The sequence below is a fragment of the Centropristis striata genome, chromosome 10 (genome assembly GCF_030273125.1).
Source record: "Centropristis striata isolate RG_2023a ecotype Rhode Island chromosome 10, C.striata_1.0, whole genome shotgun sequence".
Lineage (NCBI taxonomy): Eukaryota > Metazoa > Chordata > Actinopteri > Perciformes > Serranidae > Centropristis > Centropristis striata.
The window spans coordinates 16,229,018-16,254,759 of record NC_081526.1 but is presented as its reverse complement, the minus strand read 5'-3'; the positions used below and the strand labels follow the sequence as shown (position 1 = coordinate 16,254,759).

The window sequence follows — 25,742 nt, the reverse complement described above, 5'->3', positions numbered from 1 at the left end:
AAGCTGCTTTCTTAAACAAGCAACTTTCTTAAACAATATTTATCATTATTATACATTATTATACAATGTGCATACCATGTACCACATTGTCAACTACATCACTGTCTTTGCAGAAGGAGTCCCAAACCTTAGGTGTTATCATCTGTAGGTGATAATAACTTTCTTGTTTATCCAGCGCTCTTCTGGTCAAACAATGTGCTGATGATACCATTTCTAATTCACAACACGCATTGTTTTCTGCAATAAAAGTTCCTCATATCAGTGCATTTTGGACAGCATATATACGCAGATACAGATATATCTATGATAGGCCAATGTCTGCAAATAATATTGTCTGCTTGATGTTTTTCCGGACTACATGGCGGTGTAGTGGTTAGCACTCTTGCCTCACAGCAAGAGGGTTCTCCCCGTGTCAGTGTGGGTTCTCACTGGGTGTGAATGAGAGAGTGATTGTCTGTACCTATATGTCAGCCCTGCGATAGTCTGGCGACCTGTCCAGAGTATACCCCGCCTCTCGCCCAATGTCAGCTGGGGTCGGCTCCAGCCCCCCGTGACCTGAGTGCGGATAAGCGGATAAGGATAATGAATGAATGAATGAATGATGTTTTTCCAATTATTTCTGAGTTTTTCCTCTCCTGATCCATTCATTATGTAACTGATCAATTCAGTTGTTTATCACATATTACTGATGTTCTTCATTATCCATGACAGAAGCCAACATTAATTATGATTGCATTGATTATATGACATCATCTGAAGGAATGAGCAGTATGCCTTGATTGAATGATGAAGGATGTTGTAATTTCTTAACTTTTTTAACTCTTTGCGTCTGTGTAACCAAAGTCTATGTTACATATCAAGTGGATTTCTTGTGCAGATTTAAATTTATACTTCACACACATTTTATTAAGTATCAGTATTAAATACCCTTTAGAGGCTTAAATGTTGCCATACTAGGTTGACATTTCTCACCATTGCATACAATGACGACATTGCATTTGTATTCATGTTAAATATGATGAAAAAAAGTTAATACAGTATATTTACAGTACATGTATATTTCTTTTATGCTGAATTGTTTGTTGTGGGTGCCCACTGTAAGCAAGAACTCCTCTATCGATTTACTACGAATAAAATCTTGTGTGTGCTGAAATATTTGAGTACTTTGGTGGAAATGTGAGTACTTTTAACAGGATGTACAGACAGATGAACAGCGGAGTACATGATTGTGCTGCAAAAAGTTTCCATGAATATATTCAGATTTTTCATCATTGACCACAAAAACAAACATATAAATAAAGTTACTATTTAACAGCCTCCTTTCTAGTTTACAGGACATGATTATTTAGCACTGAAATACGGATTTTGGTGAAAAAGTGTCACTTTAAAGTAATTTTGTTGGTATTTAAATTTCTTCCACGCTACTTGAGCATTCGAAGTGTCAAGCGTGAGGCAAATAATAATTATAAGTAGTGTAAAAGTTGAATAGTACTGAGAGTGACTTTGACATGCTTGGTGCGGTGCTTAATTTTAAAAAGTCATCTGTTGTTTTCAGTTGCCAGTCATACAGTGACAGCATTTTCTGGCATGTCAAGCCATCAAACCATTCTGAAAATGTTTTGATTTTCTGATTGTGCTGATTGTCTGATTGTGAAAAATATAACCCAGCTGTTCAAACAAAACCACAAAGGCATTTTTACAGAGAAGATATGGCTGCCATGTTCCATTGTGCGACAAGGTTTGGTCACACTAATACTAACTACAGCAAGAAAGTCAATTAAACGTGATAACCAAATTTTTTGGCAAGCAGAAAACCTATTTGAAACATATCTAACTTATGATGGAAAATCCATTCATGTGCACAACAAGAATAAAGTCAAAGAATCAAGTTTAAGAAATGAGGGGAAGTCTTGACCTGGAAACTGGCATCTTAAAGTTGCAGCTGGATTTGCTTGATAAAAAAACCACCACAAAACCAGCCTAAAACTCTAATAAATTGGCCTCGATTTGTCAATTGTTAGGATGGGCCTGCCCTACAGTGACAATGAGGAATACTTTAAAAAAATGTGAAAGCTACTTGATCAGTCTGGAATATAACCCCACACCAGCAATGATTGGAGTGCTGCGAATTCAAGCAAGAGCACCAGTCCTAGGGGCGGTGGAAGATAAGGTGGCCTTTCAATTTGCGCATAAAATCAGCTGAATGGAAACGCGTGAAACAAACATAAATGGCATATTTCCATCACATTTCCAACATTGGTTTCTACTGTCTGAAGTTTGACTGGCACACTTTTAATCAATCATCTCGTTGTGCCCTCTGCAATGTTTCAATGGCATGAGACTGGAGAATTAGCGCCACCAGCTGTTTATCTCATGGCTTAACTTCTGATAATCCATACCATACCATATGTAGTGCACCATAAGAATAATACAAATGTACATGAGCATTAGTAGTGCACAACTGTTTCTCTATGGATGCGTGTAATCTATTTTCAACAATTTCTATTCTTGGATGGTTTAATAGTGGAAAAGCATGTCATATAGCGTTTGTATCATTTTCCATAAATGATGGATATCCCCTGCTCTCTTAAAGCCCTCGCCAAACACCTTATTTCATTGCTTTTTCACCCATATCAGAAGGGAGCAGTGCTAGCTGAGCAGACAGGTAAAGTGAAGGCAGGCAGTGCAGATCCAGCCTGCAGGGCCATCTGCGAGTGCCGGGGAAGTGAAGTGTGAGTTTCTGTTCTGCTCTGCCTGGCTCCAGAGTAATTGGCCGTCAAATGATTAAAATGTTTCAGGGCTGGCAGGTGGGTGCTATCTACAGACAGGCGGCCTGTGTGTGTCGTCCTGTTTGTCTGCGGCTACCTCACCCGTACCTGTCCGACTGCCTTTAAGCCACCTGTATGTATCACTTGGGCCTTTGTATTTCTGACTGTGGGCCTGTCGATCTGCCTGATGATGTCTGTCCATTTGTGCATGTGTTTGGGTGTCAGTCTGGTCCGTCTGGGTCTAACGGGCTGCAGCAGTTGGAGATAACACATAATTGATTAACCACCTGCTCTTTTTTGAGACAGAGAAAACGGCAGCTTCCCCTTTTGGGAGACTACAAACCAAAATAGCCCTCAAATAGTGAGTGCTCCTCTCCCATTTTAACAGTTGTTTCTTCAGAGTTTTTATTATTGGTATAATCTTTGTCATAGTCTTTATTTGTCATTCTCTAAACCATGATTGCCAACTTTTCTGAAATTACTTGTGAGGGTGAGCGTAGCTATTGCTTTTCCATTATTCACAGTAATGGCGGCTGTTGGTGCTCATTGGACATACTAGTAGTATCCTTGTAACTGCTGCCAATAGTGAAGAAACAAAACATCATTACAGTGGGTACCACCAGGAAGTTTTTCACAATAAAGCCTTATGTCTTACCTGATACCTGAACTTTAGTCCAACAGATAAAATCTGATAAACTTTGAATCAATAGTGTGCTTTGGTGAAACCCAATTTTCAACCGGCTCTGTGTCAGCATGGGAAGTACATGTAAATGAATGGGGAGCTCCAGTGCTGGCGGCATGGAGGGAGATCAGGCTCTGGTAATCTGCGTATACCGTCCTCTCTAAAGTGACAGAACTGATTGAAAATCGGCAGATGTTTCACTTTAACTGTCAGTATTCTATAACCACTCACTCATTGGGAAAGCTTCTACACTGGACCTTATAAAGTGTACTTTTTTATTTTGAAAGAAATAGTTTTTCTTTTGCAACCTACACAAACACTGAAATGTAAAAACAGTAGTTGCTGTTACGGAGGGCTATGGTCTTGTTATCACCACTGCTGGTGCCAACAAATAGTGAGGCACATAACCCTTCTAAAACCGCAATTTGTTATTTTCACACTTTAGTTTTTCTCTCTCAGTGTTGCTCTTGTGGTAGCAGTATAGACCAATGGAGGTTAATGAAGCATCATGTCTCTTTCCTTACAGACCTGGTCTACCAATTAGCCTCCAGTGCTCCACCATACCATAATTACACTCCAGATTGGAGCTGTGGCTGCAAAAATAAAGGGTGACACTCTATACAGGTGTACCCAACTAGTTAAAGAAAGTTAAGCCTTTAAAATGCAACAAAGAGTAACTCAAAAACTTTCAACTTACAAAGAATTTTTGTATGGGAATATTTAAATCAGCTTTACAATAACCATTATGGAATAGCTTGGAAGCTATGATAAATGATACCGGCTTCATGAAATTGATTTAGAATCACCTCTTTGGAGATGATCAGCTGATGCTATTCACTTCCTGTGTCTCAGCCCTCTGCCCACAAAGCTAAATACAGTGCAATAGCCCAGTAGCTCACTGGGGGGTACTGAGGTCCAATGAAAGTACCACCTTTTTGACCTCCCCCTCCCAAGCCAGAGGTTATTGATTCTCTCGAACCCTCCTTTTCCCATTGCTACCGATCTTTGCCCTCTGGATTTTCCCACTGACACCACTTGTATCATTTGAAGCTTTAACACATATACAGACAATGTTTCAAGGTTGAGGTCAGTTTGTCTTTATGTGGAAGGAGAGGAAGAGCACATAGAAAAGGGAAATTTGCTGAAGAGAAAGAAATTTAATAGAGGAGGAGAATAATCACAGTGTGTAAGTGTATAATGCAATACAAAACAACCTTCAAGAAGAGTGAAAAAGATGTGAACAGTCCTGTGTGATCAACACTGTTAGACAGAACGAATGACTAAATCAGATTGTTTATTCGGTCTAGACAAGATTCAGTTAGATGCACATACTGTATAGCGATATATGCTGAAATGAAATAAACTGAACTCCATAAGGAATAGCCAGACAGGAAATGGACGCAGAGGTGGCAAAGCACAGCAGATATTATTAAGAGGTGGAGGGCGCAGACATGCAGACCATCATGTTTTATTAAGACCAGTTTTCCAGCCAGAGACATGAGTCAGCCTGCTCTTGTCAGGACTGTAATAAGCCAAGGGGCTCCCACTTCGCTAGATCCCCAACCCAGCAAGATTTTACACGCCCACTCCTTAAGCACAAAGTTTTAGTTTAAAATAACTCTGTGTAGATCACAAATTGAAGTAACATAACAAATTATCTCAATTAAAATACCTCTTCTACATCTTTTTTTATTTGTTCAATGTATCCCATACAGTAAAATAGAAAAGATCCTTGAAAGAATACTGATTATCACCACTTGTTTATTCATTGCCGTTGTCACAAATGCCAGTGAAGAGACTGAAGAGATAAGTCAAGTGAAGCAGTCTGTAATCCCACTCAGTTTCTCCGTAATCTCAGTAAACAGGAGAGAAAACTGTAGCAGGGGATGATGCCAGAACATAGCCCAGTCTGTTGGTGACAATTCCTGTGTGAATACTGTTATATCCTGCCAGCTATGTGCACATGTGCTACACTCGTCTCATGTACCAGCGGAAAGAGCATTTGTCGTCCTTGGCAGTCTGAGCGAACAGACGGAGCACGGGGAAGCAGTCATTGGACTGTCAGTCTGCCTCTCTGTCTTGGTTGTATTACAGTTGCGGCCGCTGGACTCGCTCCAGGTATGATTCATATAGACCCCCCTCCTCCTCCAGATGATTGTTATGCTTATTGACACCAGATCATGTCAGAACAGCTCTTATTAGCACAGCTGAAAGTTGTCTCACCTCCTCTGTGAGATTGCAGTTTATGTCACACTGACCACACAGCCTTGAGAGAGAAAGGCGTTGCTGCGCTGTTTAAAATTGACTGGGCATAAATTGGGTGATAAAAACACAAGTACCCACACGAGAAGCCAGAAGGCTTGATGAAAAAACAAATATCTGTGTTCATTTCTGCTTATATTTTAATTTTAATATTTTTTTTACTGCAGTAAAGCACAGCCAGTATGCATTTTCCCTAAATATCAATTTACATGCCACTTGAAATTGTGTCTTTTTATCTACAACACTACTTGCAGACATCATTTCTACCACTCTTTTGCAGTCAAGCAAATGAGAGAAGAGTACATGCTGTATTTTTCAGAATGTATTTTAAAATGTATTAGAAATTAAGCTTTGCTTTGCTACCAGACGGAAAGATGTGAGCGTTTCCTGGATAAATGCCAAAGCCGCAACTTAATGTGCGGCTTCTGTTTGCCGAACTTGACTTCAACATGCCTGTGTGTGTTTATGTGTGTGTATGTGTGTGTGTGTGCATGCTCGTGCCTGTGCACAGTGAGCACCTGGTATTTGAAAGACTCAGCCAGAGGCAACACAAATAAATAGCATCAATCAAACACGTGTGAAAGGATTTTGGAGATGCGCAAGCTAAGAAACATCAAACGGCAGGGGAGAGCCATCTTGTGCCACAATTGATGCTGTTAAATTGATTCTGACATCTTGAGGCCATATATGGAGTGCCATCAGCTGGGTTGGGCGAGCTAGGCCATTTTGCCTTGGGAACAACATGGAAAATGTTATCTGGTGAAGTGCACCACATCTTTAGCCAATTTGGAATAAAAAGGGGAATGTGAGGGAAAGATTAAAAATCGATTCTGTGGCAAAGCCGGACGGGCGGGCAGACTGTATCTCCATATGACAGAGGTTACAGATGCACAATGCTCTCCAGCTTTTATTTGCAGTTGGATTCCCAAAAGCTGACAGAGAATATGGGCAAAGTCAAGACCTTGAGAAAATCAACCGTTTCATACGCACAAGCATGTACTTTCTGTTCTCTGTCAGTTTGCCTCTGTCTCTCTTGCTCCCTGCCTTAAGCACACACACACACACACACACACACACACACACACACACACACATATACACACACAACTCTGTTCAGCCAAAACACCCATGGGGGAGAGCGTCTGGTTGCTGGAAATGTCAAACTGCTTTGTCACGTCCAATCTCAGTCAGGGAGCCTAACCACTATGTGTGCAGAGTGGGCATGTGTGCATGTTCCGTAGAAACACTCAAACCAAAGGCTAGCAGCTTGGTAGGTCTGTGCTATCTGTTGAGCTAGAACATGGCAAGAATTTACATTTGTAAAAAAAGAAAAGAAAAAATGAATGGCATGTTGCATTCAATATTAAACTTATCAAGTATAAAGATATTGAGACAGCAAGACAAACTAAGAGCAGAATATACAATAGTAAAACTGTAAAACAAAGTTATAAGAGCAAAAAAGTACCTCATTAAGAAAAGGATGTTTGTGTCTTCAGAGGTAAAGTTAAAAGATGCTACAGATTTGGCAAGCTTTTGATGCTCAGGCAGGGAGTTTAATCAGCTTAAAACTTGTTTTTGTTGACAAGAAAGTGGTTTAACTTCGCACCTTCAGCATGTGGAGGTTTACTCCAGGGTATTTCAGTATACTGTGACATCACTGTTGGGTGTTACAGGTTTCTGACCACATACAACCATGCCAAAAAGTTGGGTGTGAAGAAGGGAAACAGACTAGAAACCTACAAGAGAGGGAGGCAAAACACTGCTTTTTCAGCCTGATATTAAAAAACGTGTTCTGGGTTTTTAAGACGTTTAATTAATTTAATGGCAGAAAAGACTTACTTTAATTTGAACCTTGATGAATAGTTAGTGTAAAGCTAATGTTAACCCTCAAACAGCTCTTTGAAGAAGTGCACCAGGCTGTAAAAATACATATTTTTGCTGAAAATTGGGCATTTTAAAATAGGGGTCGATTGGGATTGACTCGTTTTTAGAACCAGTCTCAATTTGCCATTTGAGGAACTCCAGTTTTTGGCACTTTCGCATTGGCAACAACAACAACAATGCATACAAGTGTTTTTTTTATATCTGGCACCCCTATTGGCAGGATTCTATTGTTTGGCAGTCCCATCCAAAACCTTTAAAAATAACCATTACAAAAGTTTTATTACTATGCCACTCCTATGGTGAAGGTATAGTGAGGAAGCCTAATTTAATTTCTTAAGGTTAGGGAAAGATGGTGGTCAGGGTAAAAATAAACCAATGTAGACAGGTCGGAAATGGGATGCCAACTGTGGTTTCCATGTCAAAGTCACACACTTTGTTGACCCAAGCATTCACCCTAACCTCCTTCCAATGCCATTTAACAGTACTAACAATCTTGCTTCTTACTCTGCCCTTGCTCCTGACAGCAGTCATAATATGCATGACCATAAGAGGTCCAAAACTTTTTGTTCTCTTAAACAGCAGTCCCTCATTTAACCACAAGTTTAATGTTCCATCAGATCATTTTATCTATAAATTGTTTTCTGAACACCAATTGAAGATCAGGCTTTCTAGAGTTTAAAGAGTTTGTACTGTAAGTGTGTATTTGTGTGTAGGAGGTTGGATGGCAGTGGTCCCGTTTTCCTGGGGCGAATTTGATCTTTCCTGCAGTGCTGCCAACACTCTTCATCTGTCTTAAAGTCTTCCTCTCATTTTTCACTTTTTCAATCCTTCCTATTACCAGTCTCACATGCAAGTCTTTTTTTAGGGTGAGCTATTCTACCCACTCACAAGCTGTTCATTATGCCACATACATGCAGTTCAAGGCTGTGATCACATCTGTCATATTGTCTTCAAAGCAACGCACAATCACAGTGTTTGTCCAAATGGGCCGCTCATGTTTCGTCTGACTTTTTCGGGGTAGTTTCCCTCACATTCTTTTAAATCATGATTGTTTCTATTGTGTGATCTCGTTGTAGGCATTCTGTTCCACTGCTATTCCCACAGGAAATAATATACACTTATTGTCAGTTTCCTTTCCTGTTTCATGCTCCCTAAATATACACTGATTCTGCTGTCTGGGTGGATTTTTCTCCCAGCATCCAATGAAAGGCTCTTGATTGCCCTGAATTTCCTGCAGTTTTGCTGCTGGCCATCTTTGTCTGTTTCCACCTCGTAATATACAGTATAAAAAACATTGGATAAGAATAAAGAAGAATACAAACAGTAACATCAATGACATCCCCCAAAAAATCCTCAGCTTCAATCTTGAAATTTAAATGAAACATACCACTTTTCAGACACAAATAATTGTGTTATCCTTTAAAATTCTTACAAAAAAAATCCTGTAATCACATCAACCTAAGTCCTTTTTTATTAGCTGCTAGCTTATTGATACCTTAACAGACGGCTTATGTTGCTATTGGCTAAATACTTATAGTTAAACAGCTAGCGTGTGCTGCCGGCCAGGTTAACGTTTATGATAACTGTTTAACACTTCTATGTTATTGAAACGGGAACGTTACTAACCTCTCAAAATTTCACATGAAGACATAGGTGTCTGTCTTACACACGTTTAGCCAAGTAAGTTGTGCTACTTGTCTTAATTGCCACCACTTTGTAGCATTCCTTGGAAATAGTCTTAAAGACATCTTTCGCCTTCCCCTGGTAGTCTGTCTGAGTATCGATTTTTTTGACAACCCTAATAGTCTACCGTTGGCACAAAAGACAGACATATGCTACCACATTTTCTGTATTTTACTTTGAACATCTGACATCTGACAATTCTAGCTCAGTGGAACATTATACCTATCTTCCTGTCTGTACGCCTAGTGCCTGAGTTATAACCTCCAATTATGCTGAAAATAATTAATTTAAAACAAACAGCTGTACTTCATCTTCATGGTATTCCTGACTCATATCCAACCAGAATTTGATCAAGTTCAATGGAAAACCGAATGAAAATACACACTTCTTGTGTCCTCTCTGCCTGTTGTGTTCAATTTACATTGATTGCAATTGAACACTGCTCTGTTTCCACAGCAACTGATGCGATCCTCCGTGTTCCACATGTTTATCTTGAGCATGGTCGCCGTGGACGTCATTGTTGCTGCTAGCAACTATTATAAAGGCGAGAACCACCGCAGGCACTATGATGAGTTTTACCTGGCAGAGGTGAGATGTTTTTCTCTTTTTTTTAATGTTTTTTTTCCCTTTTACTTGTAGCTCAAAATGTGCACCACAAACTGTCATTAACATTAAGACAAACCCTTTCAACAAGGCTTTTATTTTTAAGTTTCATTTTTATTTGTATTATTTGATTTTTTTAAAAAGCATGATATCATCTTTCTACAAAAGCCTGTTCAATGACACAGACATGTTTTTTTTCTAGATGTCCTTATTTGGAATGCCCTCCATGATAATGTCTGTTACTAATAAGGATTTAATCCTGCATAATGCAGAGTGCTTCATGATATCCACTCACATGATGCAACTGGTGATTTTAGGATATCAGGCAGTTTATAAACCATAAAACTGTTTATAAGCATTGTTCAATAATGGCAGAATATTTTTCATTTCAATTGTCTGGTAAGCTTTAGTATGTTTATATTTGTACAGATGCTCTTAAATGCACAAGCCACTTCTGTACAGTATGTGTCATGCAGGTTGTTTTGATGTCATCAGTATTCAGGTGGTAAGGCGCCAACAAAGACAGTGAGGAGTGTGCCCACCTCCCCCATCTCCTTCATACCTCTCTCTCTCTCACACACACACGCAGCTGAATGGAAGAGATAAGAAAGGGGAAAAAATATCAGACATAATATTACCTTCTCTCACTCCCTCCATCCATATCATACAGCCATCGATCTGCAGATTTGTTCCAATCTGTGTGAAGGCTGTGAAGGGAAAATAGAAAATGGAGGCTCTGGGTTTAGAGTTAAATGGAGAAATACAAATTTTATTGGTGTGCTGCCAATTTTATTCTCTACTTCTTAGTGTGTTCCTTCACTACTGAAGACAGTGCTGGTAGAAACATTCAGATGCTTTACATAAAGGAGTCCTCTAAGGAATTAGGGTAGCACATAATGTGGGGGGACTAGCAAGAAACAGATTTAAAATGGTAAGGTCAAAATCTATGCAACAGAGATCTATATATGCATATATTTTCTCTATACTTCGGATCAAGCTCAAAAAAGACAAGACACAGCATTTTCCATAATGCAGCTTGGTAGCTTTATGTTCAAAACTACATTTTAGTGTTGTAGCTGATGGAGGCTGAGCTACTTTATACTCTTCGGTAGTTTAATCTGTAACAATGCATCATTTATAAATGAAAGTAATATATAACTGGCTGACTGTCCCTATTGTACACCAATTAGGGCTGTCACGATATCAGATATTCACTACATGATTATCATGGTCAAAAATGTTCATTATGAAGATATTATTTGCAGTTTAAAAAAAAATCAAATTCATCTTTAACTTTGTTGTGTGTTTTTTTTTCTTTTTTGGCAAATTATTTCATCTTAAAATATGACAGTAGGGAGGGAGATGGAGATAGGATCTGTCACCATAATTGTACAGGAATAAAAAAAATTCATTGCACGGTATTCTTTTCATTCAAGGAATAGTTTGCCTCCATTAACTGCTGTAGGATAGCTTTATGTTGAGAGAGATTTGTGGTGGCAGGGAGTAAATGCCAACCCTAATTGCCTTTTTTTCCATTCCATCCCAGGTTGCCTTCACTGTGTTATTTGACCTGGAAGCTCTGCTGAAAATCTGGTGTCTGGGCTTCACCGGCTACATCAGCTCCTCCCTGCACAAGTTTGAATCTCTGTTGGTGGTAGGCACCACACTGCACATCTACCCTGACCTCTACCACTCCCAGTTCACCTACTTTCAGGTACGGACACACACATACACACTTTTGCATGAATAGAAGCCTGCCTAAACACACATAAATCTCTTTATATCTTAAATGTGAAGCTGAATCATCCACACTTGAAATAAAATTGCAGTGAAGAACAGAGGCTGTGAATCATTTAGTGACATTTCTTTCCCGTGGCCTGCATTAATGAGTATAAATCAATCATATCAGTCTTCTGTGTTGAAACCTCTCCTCCATTCATTGGAAATGCTTTAAATGTACTGTCACCACAATGTCTAACAGCCATTCAGTAAAGTGATTTCTAAGTTAAACTGAAGCATTTTTCAGTCATGACACACTTTTGGGAAACATGATGTGTTTTCAGTGAAAATAATTGTACTCGGATAGTTTTATTTGATGATATTTTGCATTAACCTGAGCCTGACTGTGGGGTAATTAATTAATGTATGTGAGGTAGAAAGTTGGGGAAGTCCCTAATCATTCTGTAGGTGCAAGCAATAATGTGTGATCCCTTTGACCTCACTAGAGATGTTTATTGTAATGGTGGTCTGAATTTTTTTATTTATTACAAAATGTAGTATTTATACTATAAATTCAGTTTTTGCCTATACATTTGTGTGCGATCCAATATCATCCAAAGTGTGGACAGTTTTTTTTTTTAAACTTCGTTTTTCCAGTTCTTAAGGCGATTCATTCATGTGTATGTTCTGAGCCATGTGGCAATGGTGCCTTGCAGCATTATCATCCATCCAGAGCCTTTAAGTATTGCACTCTGCAGACTGTAACCCTTTGACCTTGCTGTAGGTCGCAAAATGTCGCCGATAAAAAGCTCTGTGGATGATCTGTTGGTAAAGGGCTTCCTGATAGCTCTTTAATTAGCCTTGACCACACAAGCTGCCCTGAGCCTTTTTGACTCTCTCAACAGCTGCCACCCACATGTGTGACGCTTACATTGGCAGCTAACACATGCAAGCGTGTATACTGTAGCTTTATTCTATTGAAAGTATAACTGTTGTGTGGCTGTTCTCAGATTTTTCTTTTATTTAAAACATTCTGATTATTACTGCTCCAAATCAAATTATGTTTTTTTTTTAAATTAGTTTTTCCATTCCTCCAGGTCGTGATTTCAGTATAAGAAGAAAATGAATTTGCAATAACTTTACACTTGCTTTAGATTAATAATTTCGTCCAGTAAAAAGCCAGATATCTTGTTTAATTTTTCCTGAATTACACTCCCTTATTTTGCATTTCTGAATTATGGTGCATTAATACAAAATGCATCCATATGACGTGCAGATGACAAAAAATTATGACCACTTTTGACTTTGTCCAAATAAAAATAAAAAACTGTCATAGCTAAACAACATGCACAGATAATACATGTTTGTAGAGCTGGACGATAAAACCTCAAATCAATATCACCATTAGTTGAACATTTTACCTCCATTATGATTATTGAACGATTATTTTGTTTTTGTTTTTTGCCCTCATAGTTAACTGACATGGTCTCTGCTGTAAATATGCTCAATTGAAGCTGGGATATTTTTTTCTCATGAAAGAGTGCATATCTATGTGATTTTAAAGAAATTAAGGAAACTATTATTGAATATTTTGTACAGAAATCTGAAAGAAAGCATCGCTTGAAATGAAAACGGCACAAGTAGAATTCAACTTCCCTAAAGTTTTTCCCTAAACAGTTTTCCGCAGTGTTACCCTTTGACTTCTTTTTGTTCGGAGTCATCCAAAGCCAAAATGTGTCCAAACGACGGACATGGCATTTGTCTTTTGTACAATACAATCCAGTTGCTCAGTACATTTTGTAAACTTTATTTAAATTATCTAAATAATCGTCATGGGCAAGATTACGTCGGTTAGAAGTTCTGAATGCCGGTCTTGATTCATTTTCGATAAATTGCCCAGCCCTACATGGCATAATGTCAGTAGTCTGCGTTAGGCTAATATGCAGTTTTTAAAGAGCAACTGGGAGTTAAGTGCCTCCCTCTCTCCTAACTCGTGGGAAAGCATTTCTTATCCACTTTCTCAGCTGAAATTTTTCCAACTAGGCCCCAGTCTAAACAGGTGACATTTAGTCACAAGTGATTAACCTTAAGGCTCTGTGAGGGAATTAGAAGTGTGTGCTCGCAATAGCAGAAGGCAGCAGGCTACACAATCAATGATAGTTTCAGGTTTTTATTTTATTTTATTCAACCAAAGGGCGTTTCACTGATAATTGGTTAGCCTTACCAATTGTCTTTCAGTCTGGACCAAATGTCAAATACTTTAGAGCCTATACGTACACACACACACACACACACACACACACACACACACACACACACGCACACACACAGACAAGACACTTGGCAGAATGATTTTTAATCAGCCAATGGAACCTACCTCGACACTTCCTTTCTATGTGTTCAGAATTGCAACGACTTCAGTCGCAGCACGATTTAACAGTTCAGTCAATGCGTTCATTTGGAAAGGCAGGGCATTGTATAATTTTTGGACATTTCTGCTAGGGATGCACTGATCCGATTCTGGTTTTTGGTATTGGGCCAATACGGGTTTAAAATTCTGGATGGGATATCTGTGAAGGCGACAATGTGACACATTATGAAATTCAATTTTATGTTAAGCATTGCTTTGTCTTGCAAGAGGCTAGAGACAGAGGCACACACTAGCAACACAGCTGGAGAGCCATTCTCTGAGTGTCGTTTGTTGTTAATCACTGGTTGCAGACACACAATACTCGTAGTAAAAAAACAAGGTTGTCATTCAGCTATGCAACAACATTCTGCTATTTATCGTTTTCCCTTCTGCAGATCTGGCCCTGAGCCTGAACTGTGGTTGGGATAGCCCCTTGTAAAAGTAATTTGTTCCGCACATCAAAGTGATTGCTTTCAAGATAGTCTCAGACAATCCTACTGTCTATTGCTCATTTCATGTCTGCATGAGTAGTTGAGATAAGTTTTTCTTTTGCAAGTGTCACACTTATTTGTTGGATCGCAGATATACTGTCAACAAAGAACCCAAGTATATAAAGTATAGTGCATTTTCTGTTGCAGTTTTTTCTGTTTTCCTATTTTATGTTGGGAAGAATAATCCCAATAGTATATGTATCCATATTATAGACCTGGGTGAATGAGCGTGGTTAAGAATTTAATACAAAAAGGAACAATATCAGATCTATCAAGCTACTGTACTCACAGTTCTATAGTATCATGTCATTAGAAATGGTATTGATGGCCATGGCGGCACATAATCAGAGCCTGCTTATTTTTTGATGCTGCACACAAATAAATAGTCAAATCACGTTTTTATTTTTCTCAGTACTATGACTGGTTGTTATTATTGAGAATAATTAACAGCATTGTCATTCTTGCACGCCAAATTAGATTTCAAAACTGTGTTGGCTTCAGGCTTGGCACATAAACCAAAATGAGCCACGGACTGGTTCTACTGTTATAGCCTTATATCCTCTGTGACCCTGCCTTACTTATGGTTTGCTCCTCGCCCCAGAGCTTTCATCAGTTGTAAAATGGATAGTGGTCATCATGGTCTGTCAGGAGTAGAAGGTATAGTGTCTTCCCATCCCATCTGTCATCATGCTGTGGGTGTTATTACTGTATTTGTTTACTGTAGGGTTCCCTTTTTGGCCCAGCATCCCCCGTTTGTCTCCTTTATTTAGCTGTGTAGCTGAGGAATCTGAGATAGTCATTCGTTTGGCTTAGAGCGGGGTTCTAAAGAAAAATCTTTGGCCAGAGGAAAGGCAGTGCTGAGCTCGATCAATAGCCACTCTCTGGATCCCCAATCAAAGCCTCACCAATATGCATTACCTTTTGGGGGTTGTTGTCACCGCAAGCAATATAGGGACTTAGCCTGTTGACAGAGTACAGTGTCACTGCAGCTTCACCCCTGGGCTTAGATCAATGCTCTGTTTTTTTAAACCAATATCTAATCAATGCACTTCTATGTTTTCTCTCTGATATTTATTTTAAACTATCGTCAAAATACCACCTCTCTTCTCTTTGTGCAGATTATAAAACTAGCGTGTCAATGACCAAAATTAATGTTTACACAAACCGCAAACTAACAGTAGAAATATATGTCTTTCTTCCCCTCAGGTGCTACGTGTGGTGCGTTTGATTAAGATTTCCCCAGCTCTGGAGGACTTTGTCTATAAGATATTTGGTCCAGGTAAAAAACTAGGCAGCCTGGTGGTGTTTACAGCCAGCCTCCTCATCGTCATGTCGGCCATCAGCCTGCAGATGTTCTGCTTTGTGGAGGAGCTGGACCGCTTTACCACATTTCCCAGGGTAAGAAACCACTCACTCTCACCCTATCACCAAAAGGAAAATAATAAAAAATAAATCAATAAATCAATAAATAAAAAAAATATATATATTATTTAGGGGTGTCCCAACTGTTTTTAATTCCTACTTTATTTAGTTTGGATCGCAGCTCATATCAGCGGTTATTCAGCAACAACCACCTGATTTTAAATTGTGTTTTTCCACTATGGCCGGCAGGTTCGATCCCTGACCATAGCAGCCTACATGACGAAGTATTGAACCCCAAATTGCTACTGATGCTGCGTTCATTGGTGTATGAATGAATTCCCAATGGTGGTACCGTTTAGGGTAGCCTCTGCCACCAGTATGAATATGTGGGTGAATGAGTGCCGTCTATAGTGTGAAGCACTTTGAGTGGTCGCAAAGCGACTAGAAAATGTGCTATTTAAGTGCAGGTCCATTAACCTGCAAACATGAATTGTAATTATAATAATAAACTTTATTTATAAAGTGCTTTTCTTAAATATGTGGACAGAACCAGCAAACTCTATAAGTCAGCACACATTTTTTAGAATATGTCAAATAACATGCAATGTAGTTAAAATTAGGAGATACAGGTAATTTATGAAATACATGCTATCAAAATTTAGAAAGGGGCCTGCAGATGCTAATGATGGGTAGCACGATGGGTCGACAGATGTGGTACCTCCTTTGATTTCTAAGTGCTCATGAGCTTCTCTCTCTCTCATTAGCCACATCTTTCCAGCCTCATATTTTTTCCCTCCTCTCCAACATCTCACTGATCCCAGGCACAGCAGGATATGAGAGGTTGCTCGTAAACAGATGCCACTTGTATGCTGTGTTACCCGTCTCGCTCTCATTTTCTCTCCGTGTTTCTGTATTGCTTGTGCTTCACACACCCGCATGTATGCACACAGACACACATCACGTCATAGTTAATGATGTTTGGCTGTCTCCCCTACAGGCAGACCTGTTGCTGGGTTTATCTTTATCTGCAGTGACTGGGATGTGGGAGCAGGTGGGAGGGGCTGGGAGGGAGGAAAGGGAGGGGGACACTGTCTAGAGGTGAGATGCTAGGGAAGAGGCGCAGGCGTGCCATTTGACTCCAGGGGCCACAGTGTTGCAGCTGGCTGTTTCCTATACTTTTATCTGACCTCTACCAAGTAGGTGAGAGGGCAGCAGGACAGAGAATAAAAAATAGGGTTCTTCTTACTTCCTCTCTTCTTTCTCTGACTTTTATTTCACAGTCTCAAATCGCTAGCTAGAGAAGGATGGATCAGAAGGGGATATGCGCGTCAGCTATGTGATATTTGCTCTCCTGTGAAAAAGCATGTTTCAAATGTCAGATCTGTCTGTTTCTCTGTGTAATTTCCTCCCTCTGCCTGTCTCTCTCTCCCTCTCTTCATCGCTTCCGCTTGTACACTCAGTTGCCCTCTCTAGCCTTTTGCATCACTCACCTCCTCTAATGCTGTGCTCTCCTCCCTATAGGCATTCATGTCCATGTTCCAGATCCTAACCCAGGAGGGCTGGGTAGATGTCATGGACCAGACTCTGGTCGCTGTAGGTCATATGTGGGCTCCGGTCGTAGCCATTTACTTCATCCTCTACCATCTGTTTGCTACCCTGGTGAGGAAATGACTGTGCTGTTTCAAATGTATTGGAGCTTTTTAATGTATATGTTAAGTTCCATAGTATATTTGCTGCAGTATTTTTGGTCAGTAAGAGCAGGTTGATGAAAATAAGTGGAAAAAGGATCCATGAATTGTTTTCTTAATGCATTCAATGAGTGCCCCTTCATTGTTCTCTCAAGTGGTACATCTAATCACAGTTAATCAGACTTGCAGCCGTAAGGAGTGCTGACATTTCAGTGTTTGGCCTTCTGATATGGGGAGCATTCAGACAGCACAGACAGTCTCTCGATGACTCACACTTCACCCCAGACAGACGGGATGTCTTCCAGAGCAGAACGAGCAACAAATGCAATTACTAAACAGACTTTGTACTTTTGAAAAAGCCTTATTTTTATGGTAATGGCATTAACATGTTGAAATGTGTTTGTACGCAGCATATGTTCTTATGCACTCCCTCTTGTTGCATTTTAGATTCTGCTCAGTCTTTTTGTGGCTGTCATCTTGGACAATCTGGAGTTGGATGAAGACTTGAAGAAGCTCAAACAGGTAGGAAGCTTTTGTAAATTATTTCTATAGAATAAACAATTCATGTGAAGGGGAATCATTATGTTGAAATATGAGCAGCTCATTTATTTGCATGCACAGCACTACGATTCCAAATATAGTGAAGTAGCTACTCAATAATGAGTATCTGTCTCTGAGTTAGTGGTTATATTGTGCAGCGGTGTAACATCTTGCAAACTCAATTTTCATTGCATTAATCAAATGTAGTTGCAACCACTTACAAATCAATATCAACCCAGTCATATACAGTAAGTACTGACCAATCAGCAAATGCTTTGATAATATTGTGACTATTATTGCCTACTTAAGGTGTTGCTGATATAAAATGAACCACGATTCTCTACCTGCAAGGCCTAACTTTCAGCTCAGAAACTCACTTTGGTGAAAAGTTTAAGAATTTAACAAGGTTTCTTGAAGTTTCTCAGAAAGGGCTTTTAACAGGCGGTGTGTATGCTTTCAGTCTTGGACAGTTTTGAATTGTTTTGTACTGAGGGAGAGGACTGTCAATCACCTCTTACATATAATTCTGTTTCTCTTAAGTTAACTCAACCACGACCATGAAAGAGTAGAGTGAGCTAAGCTAAGATTGTGACATGGCATTGCCACTTAGCTTAGCCACTGTGGCTGGTTGATCTCAAAGTTAACATTCTACTACAGTTACAACTACAGTTGTTCCAAACACTCTTTTGAAATGCAGAAAACAACCACAAAATAATAAAAAGATAACAGGGTAACTACCTTTGACAAAAATACGACCATAAGAGTTCAATTCAGTGTTGCAGTGAATAGCAGAAGTCTGTTTTCATCACCTACTTTTAGTTTTAATATCTGACCCTTTTCAGAAGGATGGTTTTATGTGAATTATTATCCCTGCATCCTGTACTTTTGACGGTCTTACTGTACTAAGTAATTGTGTTGATTCTGATCAACCATGGCACTGTTCAGGAAGAAGTACCAGCAGGCTGATCACTTTGAACTCCATGCATTGCATTATCGGCAGCTGCAGAACACTGCAACACAGCTGCCTTTTTGACACATATAAAGGAAACAAGGATATACAGCTTCAGTGGGCATGCCACAGTTTTCTTTCTTACTTGTGCAATATTAAAACAGCCAGTTTTATCCTGCAGACATGGGCTACCATTGTATAAATTGTGTATATTTTGTAAAGTTTCAATGGATTTGATTGACAGAATTGCCCTTTTATTAGTCATGATAGCATGCGGCAAGAAATGGCCAGTATACTGTATATTCCAGTATAAATTGGCAACAGATTTTTCTGCTGCTTTCTGCTCCTTCTTGCTGTTTGCTGCTACAGACTTTCTGTTGCTACCCAGGGAAGAGTGACAAGGGTGTAATACGCGCCCCCATGTGGGCAGGGCTCTGAGTAATTCCTTCATTTTCACCTTTTTGGGGTTTTCTCTAGAGGGCTGAGTAAGTGGGCAATTAGCTTTAACAAAGCAAAACCCTGTTGTGTGAAAAAGCTGGCAATTAAACACACACAGATACATACACACAAGACCTTGGTGCTTGTCATTGCTTAACGGGTGAACCAGTCATCCAATGCAAATGAGGTGCAGTTGCAGACGAACTTCTCTGTGCAAATTGGTTTTTGAATGGTCACATAGGGAGAAATGCTTAAAATTAAAGCCTCTGGTCAGTTCATGTCGGTAGCCATAGAATTCTTCAAAAATTAATTAATTTATAACCTGACGCACATTAATAGGTTTGCACACATTGCTCACATCCAACGCTGCACACTCGTAGACGGGTGGCAGGTCTCAGCTTGCCTGGGCAGGTTATTTCCCACCCACAGCTGAGTGATTAGGCGCAGTGACTGTAAAATTGCCTATTTTACAGGTGCTTCAATCACGGATACGGAGACTGACTATAAATAGACCATAGATTGTGATCACCCTCCCACAAGAGAAGGCTTCTGCAAACATTTGGCAAAAGCCCAATGACATGGCCAACCTTCCTATAAGCAATGCACACGTGGGCTGTGAGGGATGAGAAACCAATTACAGTGTATGTGATGAATCATTTTTGCCTGCTGTTTGATGAATGACTTTACTGAGTTGGTAATGTTTGTTATTTGTCCTTAATGTGACCATGGCAAGCTCTTTAAAAAAGAAATAAGATATTCTATACAGAAAATAGTATCACATAATGTCTTTCTTTTTCAAAAACAGTTATATATCAGTGAGCATATGGGATGGATATCAATCAATATTTAGAGTTTGACACACAAAAGCCATGTGTGTATTCTCCCCCCAGAGACATTTTTAATTCTTTCTTCTGCACAGTTGGTTGGACACACAGACAGTTGCTGTGTTCAAATTAATTAGAAATAATGGAACAACAAATTGAAGCAGAATGAAGAATTCAAAGAGCGAGATCATGCAAATCTTGGTATTTGAAGTGAACTATGCGAGGATGTTTATGTGTTTTGGGGTGAAAGCGTGGGATGCTTTACACAAGTTGACAATAGAGGGAATAATGTAAACAGTTACATTGTTGGTGGCATAATTAGTGGCAATTGTTGGCTAAGTGAGCTAATCACAGAAGCATTCACTGTCACACTGACTGCTGAATTTCGAGCTGCTGTGGAGAAAATGTTTTTGAAAGTAGTTGGTGACAGTTTATCTTGCCCTAACATCCCACTCCCTGTCATGCTCCATGTGTGTCAGAAATATTGTGTGTCAGAAATATCAGGAGGAAAACCAGTCAAACATGTCAGTTCTCCTTACACGCCATTGTATTTCTGCTTCTACCCATGAAAGACTTGAAGCACAGAAGACGTGTGTGGTTGCAGGTGTGCCAGCGGTGTTTGTTCGTGTGTGTGTATGTGTCACAGTAAAATGAAAATTCACATGTGCAGCGAAGCTTTTAGTGATAAGGCCCGTCTGCACAGCACAATTGTGCATGATGATGTTGAACTGTTCTTCAAATTATTTTCTGAATATGTTGGTAAGTCACTGCAAATGTCATATTCTACAATGTGACATTCATGCACGATTGATACAGTGTACCTTCTGTCTTTAATGTAAAGTAATCACCATCAGAATGTATTTTCTTTCTTTCTTTCATGCACTGAAGTAAGCCCTCTCCATTTAAAGTCATTCACAGCTCTCTGGATCTTTGACTCCAAAGTGTGCTGACTGGCAGCTTCTTCTCTAAAATGGGGACCTATGTTCTTTTCCTTTTTCTGTCATATATTTGAACTGTTAAAATGTCAGATTGTCATATTAAATGTACCCAAATTTTCAAATAATAATGCAGTAAACATGTGTAAAAATAAACCCTGTGACCATCGTGAATACTCCTTTTCAAATGTTTTCCCTCTTTCTGACGTCACCTTGTGACAGATATGAATATATGGTCATCTGCACTATGCACACTACTGCAGTGTTTATATTACATTCACTTTTAAATATAGCTGCATTCTAATGTCAGAAAAACTGTAGTATTTTCAGGTAATCTAAGCCGTTTTTGTTGAGTTCTCCCAAACTTCTGCTTACATTTCTGCTGATGTTTGATTTTGTGATTTTAAGTTTAAAAGCTTTATTGGTGAATTTTCATGGCAGAAAATACAGTTGCTATACAGTCATTCCACTGCCACATGTAGAAACTTGTAACGTCAGAGAAATCTCTGATATTTATATTTCCCCCCAGTTTCGGATTACATTCCTGTTGGCAATTGTCCTATTGTGTAGATATTTGTCTTGAAGCTTTTATTGGTCATTTTTCATGGTAAAAAGTGCAGCTATATTCTGTTACAGTCATTCCTCTGGCTGCAATGACGAACGCTACAGAGACACCTAGAGCACAGATGCAGACCCTAAAACTCTGGGCAAACAGAACAGCCTCCACTTTTTCCACAAGGGCGGCTTATTATTATTTTTTAACATTAAAGCATGGAAACATGTTCTAGTCGAAACAAGTTTGAACCGGAAAATTAGCATAATAGGACCCCTTCAAGCCATTCACTACTTTTTCATAATGGTGTTGCAGTCAGCCAAAGCTTTGACCAACCCATCTTGGGAATTCATTTTACTTTAAAGCGTAATAGGTCAGTAACATACTGTTTGCAGCAGTCCTGTGAGAATGTAACATTGCAACATTGGATGAATATAGAATGGGAAATACCTGTGAGTCATAATGCATAAAGAACTGCACACCTGAGAGGCCAAATAGTCTGTTTGGCTGCTGCTACGAAAAGAATCGCCTCATGACTCACAGCTGAAAATAGAACTAATGCTGTGAACAAAGCTGTAAAAGTACAGCAACTGTGACAGACTGCAACATAAATATACAACTTATAGGTCCTATAAGCCTGCTTAGGCCAGACAATACAAGGCAATAGCTTTTACCTTTTCAGCTTAATAAAGATGGTGATGTTAAAGTGGCAATATTTTACAAATGTCTGCTCCGTTATTACCTATATCTGTGCTCAGTGAAGCAGATCAACATGGACAGACTTACCAGGCAACACTTTTAGGGCGTCATCATGTTGTCATCAGGACTGGCTTAGGTTTCCACCTGTCACTTCCTGCGTATAAGTTATGTCGCCATAGCCAGGTGTGTGTGTGTGTGTGTGTGTGTGTGTGTGTGTAACAGCAGCACTCTGCCCTTGTCTGCTGATTTGATAATGACATCATCAATAAGGCATGTAGCTTAAAACATCTGTCATCATTTGTATGCTGATTGTAGCCCCACCTTTCAGGGGAATGACTTGCATCTGTCAACCTCAACAGACCATTTGTCTTGATTTGCTTTTTCATCTCGGAGTCAAAGCTTGAAACGTCAGGAGAAGCACAGAGGCTTGTGGGTAGTTGCGCTGTGATCAAGCAGATCAGTGTTAGCTCGCTGCGCTGTAATATCTGGTCGCTTTAATGTTGTGTGATGTGATGAAAGAGATCTGAATCCATGCATTGTAATCACAGCCTGAGAATAGGTTTTATAGTTATTTGCTTTCGACACAGAAACAGACACAGGCACACAGGTGCATGTGCATACACATTCACGTGTACGTTCACATAAAGAGTGGTCATTAATAATTAGGGAAGTGCGAGAAAGCACTGCCTCAGCTAATGAACAACTGGTTTATTGTGCCATACTGATGAGCCAGGAGCACAAAAGAAGTAGGAATTTCTTAATGGAAAATGCACTTGCACACACGCACACACATATATATATGCATTTGTTCACCAGTGCATCTTCCACTCATCAATGTTGATTAGGATAATGCATTTATTGCGTGAAATTAGGTTTGATAGATTTTTAATGAAATGAAGGCTGGGACAGGAGAAAGGTAGACAGCAGAGGAAAGCAGAAGTGATGGGAGGAAGTAGACAACCCCCCTCCCTCCCTTACACATACACACACAGCCACAACTCACATCGGCCTCCCAGGTGTGTTTCTGTTCATAGCTGATGTGAAACTTGGGAGAGTGCTGAACTACTCAGGAAATATCATTTTAAAACATTTATACTGTGCGGCAGAAACAACTATTACTTTGATAGCACAGTCGAAATCAGTGACTAGATTTGAGCATGATTCTTTGCATGAGTTATGCTGGGCTTACACCAAACGATTTTCACAGTCGCAGATTAAAAACTGAAAGTCTTTAGTAAATCTAGGAGTTTTACTGGAGTCACATCGTGCTCCCGTCATTTGATATTATCGCAAGTCGCAGTGACGTAACACAATCAACAACCAATAGATGAGCGGGGGAAAGGTTCGACAGGAAAAAGTAACATCACAATAATGTTAGTAAGCTCAGTCCTAAATAACAATATAGAGATGTAATATATTTACGGCCACAAGCAGGATTTTGGAGGGCGCTGTTTCTTAGTAAAGAGAACAGTAAGGAGACCCAGTCAAAATGTATAAATACATGTAGGCCTATACATAAATAAGTAAAAAGGAGGTAAACAATGTTTTAAAGTAAGTTTTAATTCAAAAAGAAGAGGAATTTCTCAGAGGCAGAAAGTAAAAGGCTGACGTCCAACAGGTGCAACACAACAAACTGGTTTTGTTTGGTAAACAGCAGAAAACAACAACATTTAATATCCTTGGCTGGTATTCTGTTTAAAGAATTTCACGTTTGCAGGGTGTATTTATCTTGGATAATGTTTTAATAATAAATGATGTAGTCTAAACATGTTTTGCTTTGTCACCATTAACAAACAAAACACTGTAGAGTTTTATCCGCTCCAGGCATCGTTACCATAGTCTAAGATCAATTCTCAGACTCAGACGTGTGGACTTTACGCTGACTCAAATTTGCGTACAAGAGCTGAGAGCAGACGTGGGATCTGATCGTACCCTCCGCTCACGTCCAAATTGATAAATGCCGAGGCTTGCGTAGAAATGATCTTACGCCCACTTTATGCTCACTTTCTGTCGTACGCTCGTTTGATAAATGAGGGCCATTGTCTGTAAATGGTTACAAAACAACACGCTTTAGAAAAAAATCTAAATAACATAAGCCTTTTGTTTGACCTGAATGTCAAAGTGCTTGATGTGAAAGTGCTGGGTAGCAATTAAAAACCTACCTGGTATTACTTGCTAGATTATAATTATAAATCAACTAATGTGCATTTCATCATCGTCTGATGAAATGCAGCTGAGGCTCAGATGGTAGAGCAGTCGCCCACTGATCGGAAAAACATTTTCTTTCTGAAAGTAACAGTAAACATTTCTTAGCAAATTGTACAGAAGTTGTTAAAGTTACAATCTGGATGATCTCATTTTCTTCTCTTTGGCGGCACCAATGGCAGTAAGCAGTATTGCAAGGGTTTTTTTGGATCTTATTTCCCAGCAATCCAAACATTGTTTAATACATCTGTCAGTTTCCATCAACTGTCATTCACTGCTCAATTATGAATAGATTTTTTCCCAAAATTGTCGCCACATGGACCCAGTTTTTGATAGAGCCAATGCAAGAGCTTTTCTCAATGGCCCTCAGACTCAATCAACTGATTTATTCTGCTATAGATAGTGACTTAACAGTCCGTTATATTGTTACTTTAAAGAGCAAAATCATCATTTAAAAGTGAGATGCAACCAATTTTGGCAGATGTTTATTTAGCTTAAACTGGAATAAGTCAAATTATTGCAGTGAAAGCTGAAAACCTTGTGATTTTTGTTACAATCTCTTGTCGAATTAGGGACTCATTACATGCTGTTTTTATTGTAAAGAGCGAACATTTTTACTTTTAATTTAGCCTTTTTTTCTCCAAACAAAATGCAGTGTGGATTTTTTTTCCTCTCTTTTTTGTGTTCATGTACCTCAGCTGACAGTGAGTCTGAGCCATACATGTAAAATGTCAAAGCACTACCCCAAAACACCATTTTTCAACACAACATGAACGGGCCAATAGCTGCATGTGATTTGAAAAACAAGTTTGTCTGTTGGATGTTGTTGCTGCCTGTTTTTGCTCTACCTTCATCTGTGGTGTCATAGGTCGCTGGGTTTTGTGATGGGAGAGACTGATGGTCCATCTCCAACCAACAAATCATTCCTGCCCACAGACAATGTCTGCAGGACCAAGGGGAGGTGCAGAGAGAGGGGAAAATGTTTATCCTGTGCCAGTAGATATCAACCAAATAGAAAAAGGTGTTTACCCCTAAGGGCAGTGATGA

At 39.4% G+C, this 25,742-nt stretch overlaps 1 protein-coding gene across 4 annotated transcripts in view; it reads left to right on the top strand.

Moving 5' to 3' along the window:
- The window catches only part of nalcn (sodium leak channel, non-selective), a 71,894-nt gene that overhangs the window by 20,685 nt on the left and 25,467 nt on the right, over window positions 1-25,742 (top strand). For all 4 annotated transcript variants that reach the window (XR_009395004.1, XM_059342566.1, XM_059342565.1 and 1 more), the window contains 5 exons: window positions 9,736-9,867; window positions 11,429-11,596; window positions 15,709-15,900; window positions 17,386-17,523; window positions 18,000-18,074. Coding sequence is in view for 3 of the 4 variants with exons in the window: in XM_059342566.1 (XP_059198549.1) it covers window positions 9,736-9,867; window positions 11,429-11,596; window positions 15,709-15,900; window positions 17,386-17,523; window positions 18,000-18,074 (705 nt within the window). In the remaining variant the exon portion in view is untranslated. The remainder of the gene's footprint in view (window positions 1-9,735; window positions 9,868-11,428; window positions 11,597-15,708; window positions 15,901-17,385; window positions 17,524-17,999; window positions 18,075-25,742) is intronic.